This window comes from Eschrichtius robustus, chromosome 3 (assembly GCF_028021215.1).
Source record: "Eschrichtius robustus isolate mEscRob2 chromosome 3, mEscRob2.pri, whole genome shotgun sequence".
Lineage (NCBI taxonomy): Eukaryota > Metazoa > Chordata > Mammalia > Artiodactyla > Eschrichtiidae > Eschrichtius > Eschrichtius robustus.
In genome coordinates this window covers 144,856,158-144,869,577 of record NC_090826.1, presented here as the reverse complement: position 1 = coordinate 144,869,577, position 13,420 = coordinate 144,856,158, and the positions used below count along the sequence as shown (strand labels likewise).

At 36.7% G+C, this 13,420-nt stretch overlaps 1 protein-coding gene across 6 annotated transcripts in view; it reads right to left on the bottom strand.

The window, feature by feature from the left end:
- Positions 1-13,420, bottom strand: part of HMCN1 (hemicentin 1) — a 529,724-nt gene that overhangs the window by 106,273 nt on the left and 410,031 nt on the right. For all 6 annotated transcript variants that reach the window (XM_068541417.1, XM_068541420.1, XM_068541418.1 and 3 more), the window contains 6 exons: positions 9,105-9,186; positions 7,355-7,491; positions 3,305-3,446; positions 2,113-2,257; positions 1,600-1,727; positions 1,141-1,297 (listed from right to left, as the gene is read on the bottom strand). In XM_068541417.1, coding sequence (XP_068397518.1) covers positions 1,141-1,297; positions 1,600-1,727; positions 2,113-2,257; positions 3,305-3,446; positions 7,355-7,491; positions 9,105-9,186 — 791 coding nt within the window. The remainder of the gene's footprint in view (positions 1-1,140; positions 1,298-1,599; positions 1,728-2,112; positions 2,258-3,304; positions 3,447-7,354; positions 7,492-9,104; positions 9,187-13,420) is intronic.

The window sequence follows — 13,420 nt, the reverse complement described above, 5'->3', positions numbered from 1 at the left end:
TCAACTTAAAACTAAAGTGATCTGAATCACTTCAAATGTTCAGAAGGTTGAGTGAATACACATACATTATTTAAAGTAATCTAATGAATCACTTTGCTGTATAGCTGAAACTAACATAACATTGTTAATCAACTATGCTCCAATATAAAATAAAAATTAAAGAAAATATGTATCAAAATGAAAAATCAATAAATCTTTTAAATTTCCAGTGGTTGAACACACTAAAAAAATTAAAGTAATCTAAATAAGAATATCTGTATTCTTACTTCAAACTGTGCAATGATGAATGGAAATGATTTGATTCAATGGAAACATACTTGACCTGCTTTTTTATTCAAGGGCATTGTACATCTTCCCCATAGTATATGCTTTCAAGTCACTGAACTCCCAATGCCAAAAGATTAAAAGGGTGAGAAAGAGGGAGAAGCAAGAGTTTCAAGTGAAACACTCCTAGTTTCATATTTCCTGATGTATCAGAACTAACTTTTGTTAAGGTAGGTCTATGAGAACATTTGCTTTCAGTACTATGGCAAATCTTTTGCAAGATATCTATTAACTTGAGATACAAGAAATGATGCTTATCTAAAGCATCAGAAATTCCAATTTTTTTTTCAAAGGTTAGTCTTGAAAAAATATGATGTCATATTAAGAGCAATGGTAGTCAAGCTGGAAGAATACAAAAAACTGGGAGAAAATGCTGTTCTTCCTCCCTCCACATGCTGCCAAATACCTATGCTGTATTTCAAGGTATAAAATTTGATTTTTATTCTGCAACTAAAACTTGTATTATTTCTACAGACTAGTTTTTCTTTTATACCAAATGATATTTTTATCTTTTGTCTTTATAAAATTCCAAAAGATACTAAAAAAAAAAAGCAGAATGGAAATCTAATCTTTTAGAGCTCAGACAGTTACCTACAGGACTTACGGATAGAGAAGTTGCACCTATAATTCAGAAATAAGATTTTAGGCTGAAAAACGAATTCTATAGTAAGAAAAAATAATATGCTCTCTACATACTAGCTAATTCTTCATACTTTATGCATTTGCTGTCCCCATTGATAGAGTTTAAATGTTAATTCTTTTAAAAAATATGCTTCTAAATAACAGGTGGGATTTTCCAGTTAAATTATTCCTTACCGGTATGAATTCTGATTTTGATCCACATTAAGAAGATGCCCATTTTTTCTCCAGTTGACTGATGGTTTCGGTATCCCAGTAGCCTCACAAGCCAGAGTGGTTTGAACATTTACTGTTATAGTTATGTTGGTAGGACCCAGAGCAATAGATGGAGGAACTAAAACCAAGTCACCAAGTAAGAAACACGTTCAGCAAATAGTATGCCATTCGAAGTATCTCTGCCAAACTGAAATTAATCATTGCTAACTTGCTTTATAGTTATGAACACAATAAGGTTCTGTGAATTTACACAGTGTTGTGATGATACTATTCATAATGGGTCTTCACTGCTCATAATACAGTGTAATACATTTAAATAGCACTAGATATGAAGGTCTTTATGTTATGACCTCACTGGTTTTAGGCTACCAAAGAACATCTGACCCAAAGATTGGATGTTGTTCATAAAAGTGCATTTACCATGGACTTGTAAATCTATTCGCCTGCGATCTGTTCCAGCAGCATTGGTAGCCATACACAAATATCTCCCACTATCAGTCACATGTGCTGACTGGATGTGAAGGAATCCATTTTCCAAGATGGAGTATCTATAAGAAAGATCACAAGTGAGGTCCTCCGGATCAGCCTTTCTGATTATGCACATTTTGACTGAGAGCATTATAAAATACCCAGTTAAATCCATTTTTAGTCCTTTTCCTACTTCAGAAATTTATAATACCCTTGGTGGAAAAAAAAGGATATTCTGCAAAGGTGCACAGCAGATGGGCTTGTGATCTTGGATAGATTATAATCATTACATTTTGAACATAAGCCTTAAGAATGATGCTTTTGAAATACTATATTTTGATCCTCATTTAAGATGAAGAGCCTCATTTTAGAATGAAAAGACCCAAATAATGCATTGGATCAAAGATTTAAAAACTTATATTTCAAGTTCTTACAGTATTTTTTATCCTTTTCCAGAATTGTTACCTTGCATGATTCTCAGATAGAACAGCTCCATCCTTTCTCCATGTTATCCTTGGGGTTGGCACACCTTCCGCAAAGCATTCCAATACAGTTGACTTATTTAAGTGAATGACAAGACTCTGGGGGCCACTCTTTATATTTGGAGGAACTGCACAAGAGATGCATGTGGAAAACTTCCTTTATATCAATAACACAGCCTGAACTAAGAATCTTAAGAGGTAATACAAAGTGAGATTTGAGTCAAATGTATGGCTTTGCCTACAGCTAATTCAGGTTAGTATAAATAGAATTGGGGTTTAATTCCTAAAGTCTAATTCAAGATAAGATTTTATTTAAAAATTTACTTAAAAATGAAGAGTAAATGGGTGGGGAAGCTTTAAATCCCTGATATGGTGTATGAAATCTGGCTTTCTAATGAAAGAGGCTTGAATAGAATAAAAGTCAGCTCTGGTATGATACAAATTAAAGATGACATTTCTTATTTCTCTTTGGCCAAATAATGGTCAGAGAATGTTAATACTGGAACAACTTCACTTTAAATAAAGGATAGAAAGTCGGCTGTTATAACAAAGCACATCTGTGACTAATCATGCAAGTCTCAGAGTGTGTATTTTATTAATCATTGAATATTCATATGGGAATAGAAAACTTGAATTTTAATTTTAGTGTTAGAGATATTATCTGCCTGGGTCACTCAACTTGTAAAGTTTCGTATATTAAAAATCCAAACAGACGGTTTTGAAAAAGTCTGTATCATGTTCTTGAAATTTGGCAGATTTTAGTGTTTAGATTTTATATTTGAGAAAATTACAGTCCCATTGACAGTCTCTGTCTAGCACATATATAATCAAACATCAACATCAACAAAGGTGACTAAATAATTGGCTACTTGTCATCCAGAGATTTAGTGTATTAACTTCTCCAATGGCTCTGATCTGAATGACGCAAAACATCAGGATACGCTGATAACAATTGGACATATATTGTCCTCTAAGAGAAATGTATCTTTTTTTTTTGAAATTGGGTTAGTTTGAATATAGTGATTGTACAAATATCACATGTTGTCTTTATGAAAAGAAATAAGATAAGCACAAGAATTTGTTTAGTATGCTCATAAAAAATAAAAATGTTATCATCTCTTTAAATGCCCTTATCTAAATTTTTAAATTGTGAAACAGTGATGAATTTTTCTTACCATTTACAGTGAGAATAAATTCTCTTGTAGTCTTTCCTGCAATGTTGCTGGCAGCACAGGTATAATTGGCTGTATCACCTAGATCTGCATTATTAATTTGCAAGTATCTCCCTCCAGATAGGATTCTTACTCGAGGTGTTGCCTGGATTCAGCAAGTAAAATTTACCATTAAAATGTCGGACAAATAAAATAAAATATTAATCATCAAAAGTAACTATAGTGAACTGTAGTGTACCTGTCTCCCAGTATCTTTGCTCCCCCCACCGCTATCCTGGTATCAAAAACTCTTGGGAAATATTTCTATGAGTGTAGTTAAGGCAAGAGCACAATCAATGTCTCCAGTTCTTCACAGTGATGGCCACAATGAACCTCTCAAGGATGAAAAGTTGTCTCGAGTTGGGCCCATTCGAGCTCCCCAGAAAGACACTGCTGGAAGTGTTGGAATAAGGCATATTTTTACTGGAATCACTGGTAGTGAGGATGACATAGCTTGGTGGCAGTCTTACCACCATGTGGGGACAGCTTGCTCTGAATCTAAGACATAAGCAGAGTTGGGATTCAGAGAAAGGACCGAGATGCTTGACTACATGGTTAGAGCCTCTGGATCTAGTAATGCCTAAAGCTTAAGTTCACCAATTACTATAGCTAATAAATATATATATTTTCTCCATTTAAATTATTTTGAGTTTGAATTCTGTCCCTTAAAGCTGAACGTTTCCTGACTAATAAATTAACTTTGGTTAACTTACAGGAAATAATTATCCTTCAACATTTTTAACATAAGTAAATAAATGATTTTAGTCTACAAATATTTATTAAGCACTTATTTTGCGTCCAGGCATGGGACCGAGAATTGTGAAAATGCAGAGACCTATATTGAAATGAAATACTGAAATATAATGAAATCTAATCTCTGCTATAATGTCCAATTGGGGATTGTTCATAGACTTTAAAAAATGCCAGGTAACATCAAAGACTGATATCTTCTGATTGTGCCTAAGTGGAACTACTTCAGGAAGAGCCCAAATAAGATTTTTCTACCATATGGGTTCTGTCCCAGATAAACATATATTTCTAATGAAAAATGTTGTTCACACTAACATAGACAGTTCGGGTCAATTTATCTTGAAAGTCCACACATTTTCTCTAGGCCTTTCCTTGTTACAGGGGCTATTAATGGTAAACTTTTATTACTTCTGATGAGAATAAGTGATTTCTTAAACATACATGGTAAGTTCTACAAAACATATTTTAATTTTGATATGGGTATAGCAGGATTTTAGGCTAATAAAAAAATTCTGAGTTGATTCTCATGTCTTTCTTCCATGAACATCAGTAAGTTCTGCTAACTTATTCAGTCTCACTACAATTTTCTCTGGTTCTCTTCTCATTTACTGCCAGTGATTCTTCCAAATTTGATTTCTTTCCTCAGATAGAACATCATTCTCAGCTGATGACCTTAATTCCTACTTCATTGAGAAAATCAAAGCCAGGTACCCGCAATTTCTCCCTCTCATCTCTTGCATATGAATGCAACCTTCCTTCCTATTTTTCCATCTCTGTGGAAAAAGGTCAACGCTTCTGTCCAAGGCTAGTCTCTTCACCTGTCACCAGGGTCCCAACCCTTCCCCACTCGACACACTTAGTCCTGTATCTTCCATCTCCTTCAGTAAATAAGCATATACAAATCTCTTTTGTATTTAAGTAACAGTCCACAATCATTTCCACTTCCTCTTCTTTAACTCCCCCAGACAGCTGTAACCTGTCTTCTACTTTGATCACTCTATTGAAGAACCGTTGTTCAGATCTTTAATCAAGTCTACGTATTGCCAAAGCCAGTGAATACAACTTAATTTGCATCTTAACATGGACTCTGTTAACCGCTCCCTCTCTCTTCCTTGGCTGTCAGTACACCAATGTCTCCTATATTTAATCTTATTTCTCTGAGTCCTCATTCTCAGTCCCACTCTTCTCTTCTTCCTTTGCTCACCTTTTAATTGTCAATGTTGCCTTAGGCTTTATTCTCATTTACTGGTCTTCTCACACTGTGTGCTTTCTGGTTGACCTCATACAAACCGATGGCTTCAGCAACAGGTTACACCATTGAGGACCACCAAATCAAAGATGTTTTTGATGAAATATGGACCCATATTTCTTAGTGCTTCTTAGAAGCTCCACTTGGATAATATATAGGTAATTTAAACTCAAAATATCTATAAAACTGGACTCATTTTTCCCCCCATAACTGTTGAAATCAGTCTGTCCCAGTACTGACATCACTTGGTCATATCTGAGATTAGCCTGAATTTCTGTATCATCAACATGCACTCAGTCCCTATCTGAACACCTAATGGTCTAGAGTGAAATGCACACATGGGAGATAAGACTATGGAGGAACAGTCAGAGCATGAAGGGCTTTGTGAGCTAAGCTGGGCAGTTTAACCCGAATCCTGAAATCTATGGAGAATCATCAAAGGATTTTAATCAAGGTCAACTTCAACCATACCAAGCTACCTGCAGTTCCTGGGACACCAGCATTCCTTTTCCTGTAATGTCTTTGTACATGCTATCACCTGTGTTTGGAATCCCCTTCTTCTTTCTCACCCAACATCTACCCAACATTTAAACTGAACTCACCCTTTCCAAGAGGCTCCCCTGGGCTATTCCTTACCCTTCAGTCTGGATTACTTGCTTCTTCCCTCTGTTTCCATAAAATGCTGTATATCCCTCTAAGATACTGTTTATTGAATATCAGCGGTATCAATTTTCTACAACGTTTGATATACTTCTGTATATTTTCAGATAGCCTGTGAGCTCCTTGAGGATCAAGATTATTCTCAGGGGCAATCATAGTTCCTAGCATTATAATAGGCACACAATAAATAGAGAAACTGAGGCACGGGACTGTTAAGTGATATGCATGATGATTTAACAAGGAAGTAACTCTCAGAACCTAGTCTCTCTGTGTTTGGCACTTGTGTGATTTGATGATGGCGAAAGTCTTTCTGCCTTATGTATTAGGGACACAATTTCCTTTTATTTAGGCACAGTGTACCACAATAGGTTATACTAACAGGATGAGGAAGAACAAAGGAGAAACAAAAGAATAAGTAAGTACTAGGATGAGGACAATCAGAGCATTCAAAGTCAAGGCTTTGAGCCAACCCTCAAAGCCTATTTAGGATCCTGGGCTGTGACACTATAGGGCAGCAGACAGGTATCACCTGAGCATGGGAACCTTTAAAGAGCCAGTAACTGTGTTTTCAAAGATTCCAGTCCATATTCCTGGTGTTGCACAGATCCTTGGGGTCACTCCTGAGGACCAAGTTTTGACTAGGGAAATTCAGTAATAGGTTTGCCCTAGGGAGTTGGCAGGACAGCTCAGGTCTTTTGAGACTCTGATGGTTTCTTCCCTCTCAAGTAAAGACATAAATGGTACAGATGAACCTATTTGCAGAGCAGGAATAGAAAGGCAGATGTAGAGAATGGACATGTGGACACAGTGCGGGAAGGGGCGGGTGGGATGAACTGGGAGATTAGGTTTGACATAAATACACTACCATGTGTAAAATAGATAGCTAGTGGGAACCTGCTGTATAGCACAGGGAGATCAGCTCAGTGCTCTGTGATGACCTAGATGGGTGGGATGTGGGGGGAGGGAGGTCCAAGAGGGAGGGGATATATGTATATATATGGCTGATTCACTGTACAGCAGAAACTAACACAACGTTGTAAAGCAATCATAATCCAATTAAAAAAAAAAAGACATAGCTGAGTGTTTTAATTCAACTTTAATCTATGGTCTCCAGGAGATATATACTTGGGCCAATTTACAGAGTATATGAATCAAAATACCTGTCTTTTGCCTCATAACTAGCTACTAACTACTCAAAGAAGGCTGAGAAAAAGGTTGATTAAAGGACCCTGTGCCCACCCCTGTAATGTTGAATAACTAGTAATCTGACATTGTTTGGTTTTATCTCCCTAGCAAGGACTCTATTGCTGATTTTTTTTTCACACAATGAATCTGTGGAATTTAGCAAGATTTACCTGTAACCGTTCTCCATTTTTAAGCCAAGTGATTACAGGTGGGGGCACTGCATCCGATTTGCATTCCAATGTCACTTGTCTGTTCCGTAACACAGTGAAATCCTGGGGCTCATCAGTTCCAGCAATATTAGGGGGGACTGGGCATGAGAACAAATACACCAAAGGCTTTTAATAAACAGGATATAAAATGATCTGGATTATCTGAGGCGTTCAACGAATGTTGCTTCTGCTGTATGAAATAAAAAGCATAAACTTAAAACATTACTCATTCAATTTATAGTACAATGATTACAAATAGTAAAAAATTTTTTACCTTCCTCAGTACTTTCACATATATTAAGTAATGAAATTCTTCCAATGGCCACATAAATGACAGGATAAGTAATATAATCACATTTTATCACCTTTTAACAGATAAAGAAACTAAGTACCAAGAAGGGATCCCTTGTCTAGCTCTACACTTGGTAATAATTTTCTCTGAACATCATATTTTAAAACTTCTAAATTAGGGTCTGCCCATTATAATATACAGAAATATATACATTTTTCTTAATATGCAGAAAGGGGGAGGGGCAAAATAGGGGTAAGGAATTAAGAGGTACAAACTACTATGTATAAAATAAATAAGCTACAAGGATATATTGTAAAGGGAATACAGTCAATATTTTATAATAACTTTAAATGGAGTATAATTTATACAAATTTTCAATCACTATGGTTTACACCTGAAATTAATATAATATTGTAAATCAACTATATCACAATTTAAAAATGTACCTGTGTTATGTGACTCATATACACAATTTACATGTCAATTAGTGGCAGGTCTAATTTTTTGTGTAGGACTGGCGGGGTGAGGGGAACACTCCTATATTACGCCAGCCCTACAGTTTGTGTTGCCTAGTCATTTAGGCTATGAGGAGATAAAGATCTTCCGTTAAGTTCTTTTAATGTTCCTCTCCATGAAGAGTAATTCCCATTTCTATGTCAAAATAGTATCGGCCACAGTCTAATTGGCCTAACTTTTCTAGAAGGTAATTTGGCCTTAAATGTGTGTGTGTGCGTGTGTGTGTGTGTGTACATGCATGCGCGGGTACTTGCATATAATCAAGTAAATATACCTACAGAAATTTATCAAAACAAAATAATTAAAGGAAGAGGCCAACACACATGTACAAAGATGTCTATAATAGTGTGGCTTATATTGGTAAAAATACAAAACAGCCTAAATATCCAAAAATAAGGAATGTATTAAATAAATAATGGCATATTCATAAAATGGGACATCATGGAATCACTAAAAAGTAATGTTATAAAAATACATTTTTTGACATGAAAACATGTTCACCATACCACTAAGTAAGATATAAAAAGTTAAATACTATATGCTGTATGATCACATTTCTGTGACAATATTTATATGTAAAAAGGTCTTATCTTTGTGTGATGAGATTATGATTGATTTATATTTTTATTTTTATAATTTATATTCTATGATTTAAAATCAATGAATATGAATTATTTGTGCAGGAACAAAACAAATAACTCAAAAAATCCATTAAACTATTCCCAACAATAGTTTAATGGACTACTGTGGTCAAATATATACATCAGATTTGCAAAATACATTTTTCCTAATATATAAACATAGTTTTATGATATGTTAGATAGTTGCTCTATGTTCCATGAATTATGCCTTTTAATTAGGTATTAATGTATGATGGACTGCAGGACATTTTGCCAACTTTACCATGCACTCTCACTAAATATTCTTTATCATCATCTCCTGCAGGACTGGATGCCAGACACGTATATCTTCCTGTATCTTCCACCTATAAAATTCGAATAAGTGAATGACACAATGTTAACACGCTGGTTTTGGTGATGAGAATAAATATCTATTAGAATGAATATAGAAGTCTCACACAAAGCAAGATATCGTTAAGAGTACAGTAATAAAATTTAATAAATGGTTTTAACATTTGTGATTAAATGTAACTTATACATTTAATCAGTTAAGTGTATCAGTTAAGTGTATCAGTTACATTTGATACTGATACTGAGCATGGCTTGACATCTCTGTTACATGCAAATCTATGTATTTGACATAGATTTAACAGGGTTTTGGTATTTGATCTCAGAATGTTTGCATATTAGGTATATTTAATGATCTCAGAAAGGGCAGATACATATAAGACCTACCACCATACATGACAAACTAGATACTACTCAGTATTTATTGAAGAAATAAGTATTTATGAATTTAAATTGCAGACTGAAAATTCTACTGGAGTCTTCCTGAAGAAAATAAAATACAATAACCAACCAATCAACTAACCAACCAAAAAAGTAAATAAAATATCAGGTTATTTTAATAAAGCGCATTAACACCACATTTTTAATCTACCTTTGATATACATGGTGAAACAAAATAGCTATATTATGTAATTTGGCTGTAAATAGGTCAGGCTGACAGCAAAATCTACTATTTTCTGACGAAAACCAGAAACATTTCTTTAAAAATCTCCATACGTAGTTTCCACTGGAAGTGTTAGTCTTCATTCATATTTGACATTGTGTAGAGGATGTCTTATGTATGTGTAAAGGATACACTGAAAAACAGATGATCTTACTACTGTGAAAAATATATTCTGGAAAAGTAGAAAATCCTGTTTTCATTTATTTTATTACTTGAATACTCCTAGAACACTGGGAATTTTAAACTTCTTACATTCAAAACTGACTTTATAGATTACGGAAAAACGTTTTGGTAGGCTGCAAAAAGTCCACTGAAAAAATTTAAGACTAGTATGTTTGGAAAATTACTAAATATGACTTTAGAAGAATGACTGTCCCATCGTCCTTCAATTAAGAATTGGAAGTGATGCACTACTGCCTAGAGAATAATTTCTAAATTTCTCCTCATATCTTTCAAACCTCTAAAAGTCAACTCTTACTCCACAAATTCAGTTTATTCCCAAATCATATTGCCCCCTCCACTTGTCGTGACCTAGCCAAACTTGTACCATCATTCATGATTGTTTTGAGATCTTGCCTTCTCCAAGAAACATTTCCTGACAACTTATACCCTTCTGAATATTGACAGCTACTATTAGTAGCTACATTTCCTAAAGTGTGTTCTGTTAATAGGGTGTTTGAAAGATTATAGTTAGGTTTCTTTGGAGTAAGATTTTGCAGAGTTGTTGACGTGCATTATGGCTCACAAAGGAGAGGAAGGTACAGTATATAAAGTTTTTCAGATCTACTTGGTCAACAGAATTTTTCTCCCTTTGGAATAAATGACAGAATGAGGGTTTGATGGAAAATGTCTTAGCAAACTCTTGTCTTCACCACACAATTTGGAATTTGCAAAGCATCCATTAGGTAGCAGGCATAACTACATGCTATAAATACGTACACAAAAAAGACACAGGTAACTAAGATATAATTTAGTAATAAGTGCTTTAACAGAGATATGTACCAAATGTTGTGAAAACACAGAGGACCAGAGGAACCAAGAGTAGTCTTGGGACTTGACAATATTTAATTTTTCAATTCTGTAATGTTTTTAATGGTTTTCTTATTGTTTTCCTCATTTTGTCATATGTAGTTTTATTTTTCTTAGAAAACTGGAAACTTCTTGAAGGCTGAGAAACGTCTTATGTATTACATTTGTATTCTCCACAAAAGCTAGAATGTGTGGGTCACCATTTAACACTCTATGGAAACTTTGTCTTGTTTTGTTATAACTTTTCCTTCTTACGCTTAAGACCTAGTGTAATGTGGCCTTAATTTCCCTCTAAAGCTTTATTTACCATGATTCCTGTATACTTAAGGTTCTAGTGCACACACTTCCCTGTCTCCATGCTATTCCCTATGTTACAAAATTCTTTTTGCTTCCTTTTTGGTCTGTTGAAATTATAACATTCAAGGGTTTTGATTCAGTATGTGGTTTGACAGTTGGACCTGAGTTTTCTCTGGGTTCTTGAAGTGCTTGATAGAGGGAAGAGGGGAATGGAAGGTGTGTTCTCCTTGATGTTAGAAACAAGAACTGGGCTGAGTTCCACTGGTTATGCTTTTTTTTTTTTCATTCTCCAAAAATTTATTGAGCACCTAATATAAACCAGACAATGTGCTTGAAATATACTGTTAACAAGACGAAGAAGCTCCTTAACCCAAGGAACTCACAGTCTAGCCTAAAGGCAAATATTAATCAAATAATCCCACAAATAAATCATCATAGATCATGATAAATGCTGTTTATTGTAAAAAGTCATGACAAGTTGTGACAGGATATCACCCGAGGGCTTGATGTTCTCAGACAGTAGTAGGTGAGGTTTCTCCATGAAGAGGCATTTACGTTCTGAAGGATGAACAGGAGTCACCTAGGACAGGGGTAGGAGTATGGGAAAGACGGCGTGGAGGTGACCAAGCACAGGAACAGCGTGTGCAAAGACCCCAGGGCGAGAGAGGGCACAGAGCACCTGAGGGCCTGAACTAGACCAGAGTGGCTGACAGCAGAGGGCAAACAGGAGAGTGGCCCGAGATGAGAAGGGAGCAGGGTAAGGACCTTGGCCTTTATCCCAAGAGAAATGGGGGCCATTGAGGTTTTTCAGCAGGGGACTGACATGATAAGATGTGTACTTCATGATCACTCAGTCGCTCTGTGGAGGACGAACTGGAGAGGGCCAGAGGGGAAGTGCAGAGGCCAACATGGGAGATAAATAGAAGGAAAAGAGAAAATGAGAGGGTGTGAGCAACCCCATGTCAGTTGGGAGGCAAAACGGTACAGATTAAGAACATGGGCTCGGAATCAAGCTGCCCAGTTTGTGTCTTGACTTTGTTACTTACTCTATGATCTTGAGCAAATTACCTAAGCTCATCTCTAGACTTTGTTACTTACTCTATGATCTTGAGCAAATTACCTAAGCTCATCTCTAAAACAGGGATAGTATCTGTCTATGTCCTAGATTGTGTGAGGATTAAATGACAAATACACCTCAAGAACTCAGAATGGTATCTGGCACACAGGAACCTGCTGTGGCCCAAGGCCACACAGCTACTACTAGAAACAGAGAAATACTGGACTGCTCTGATTAAAGCTGGGGGTGGGCGGACCGGGCCCCGAGCCTCATCCACTTGTTCACCCCTAACCACCACCTTGTCCTAGTCCCGCTCACGCAGCCCTAAATGCCTGGGACTTCACAGACTCCCTCTCTGCCAAAGAAGGTTGGCCTCAGAGTGGCCTGTTGGGAGCCCGTCTCCTGGGCACTGTGTGAAAAAACGGGGTGACAGCAGCTGACCCGTTTAAGAGTTCTGGCACGCAGGGCCACGCTCAACTTTATAACATAACTAGACTAGAACCTCAGAAGGCTTTTGCTTCCCTTACTTCATCTACCAAAAAGAAAAAAAAGTCTAAACACTCTTCTGCTTGCTGATGTCTATATAAACTGTTTTATTTTTTAAATAACGATGAAGGGGAAAAAGGCCACAGAACAGACAAAAATAGCCTCGAAGGAACTCGAAGGAAATGTAGATCTCAGAAGGGTACGGTTAACAGAAATGCCTTTGAAGGAACTCCTGAGAAGTGGCCCTCACTACCTGCCTGCTTTATGCATTCTGTCTCCCCTCTCTGCCCCTCCTAAGCCATGGTTCTGATCCGGTTTCGAGCAGAGACTTAGTCAACTCTGGGTTCTAACCTCCTAGAGATTTGCTTGGGGACAAGGAAGTCCATGTATCAACCACAGGCCCCACTGCAGGAATGGCCCCCTGAGACCTCACGGCCTGTGGCTGGTCAGGGTCACTGGGGGGATGAAGTCAGGGTCTATGAACCCACAACCCAGCCAGCTGTTCCAGAATTAGGTCACAATGAGAGATACTTGGACTCCCTGTGTGCCAAACACCTGTCCAGAGCCATTCCCGACATTCCTGACCAGAAGCAGCCTCCTGATGATTCTGGTTTACACAGATGGGACCATGGGATCATGAAGGCAAAAAGGCCTCACATATCTGAAGACCAGGATAGTTGATAAACCCGGAACTACCCCAGGACAAATGAGAGCTCTC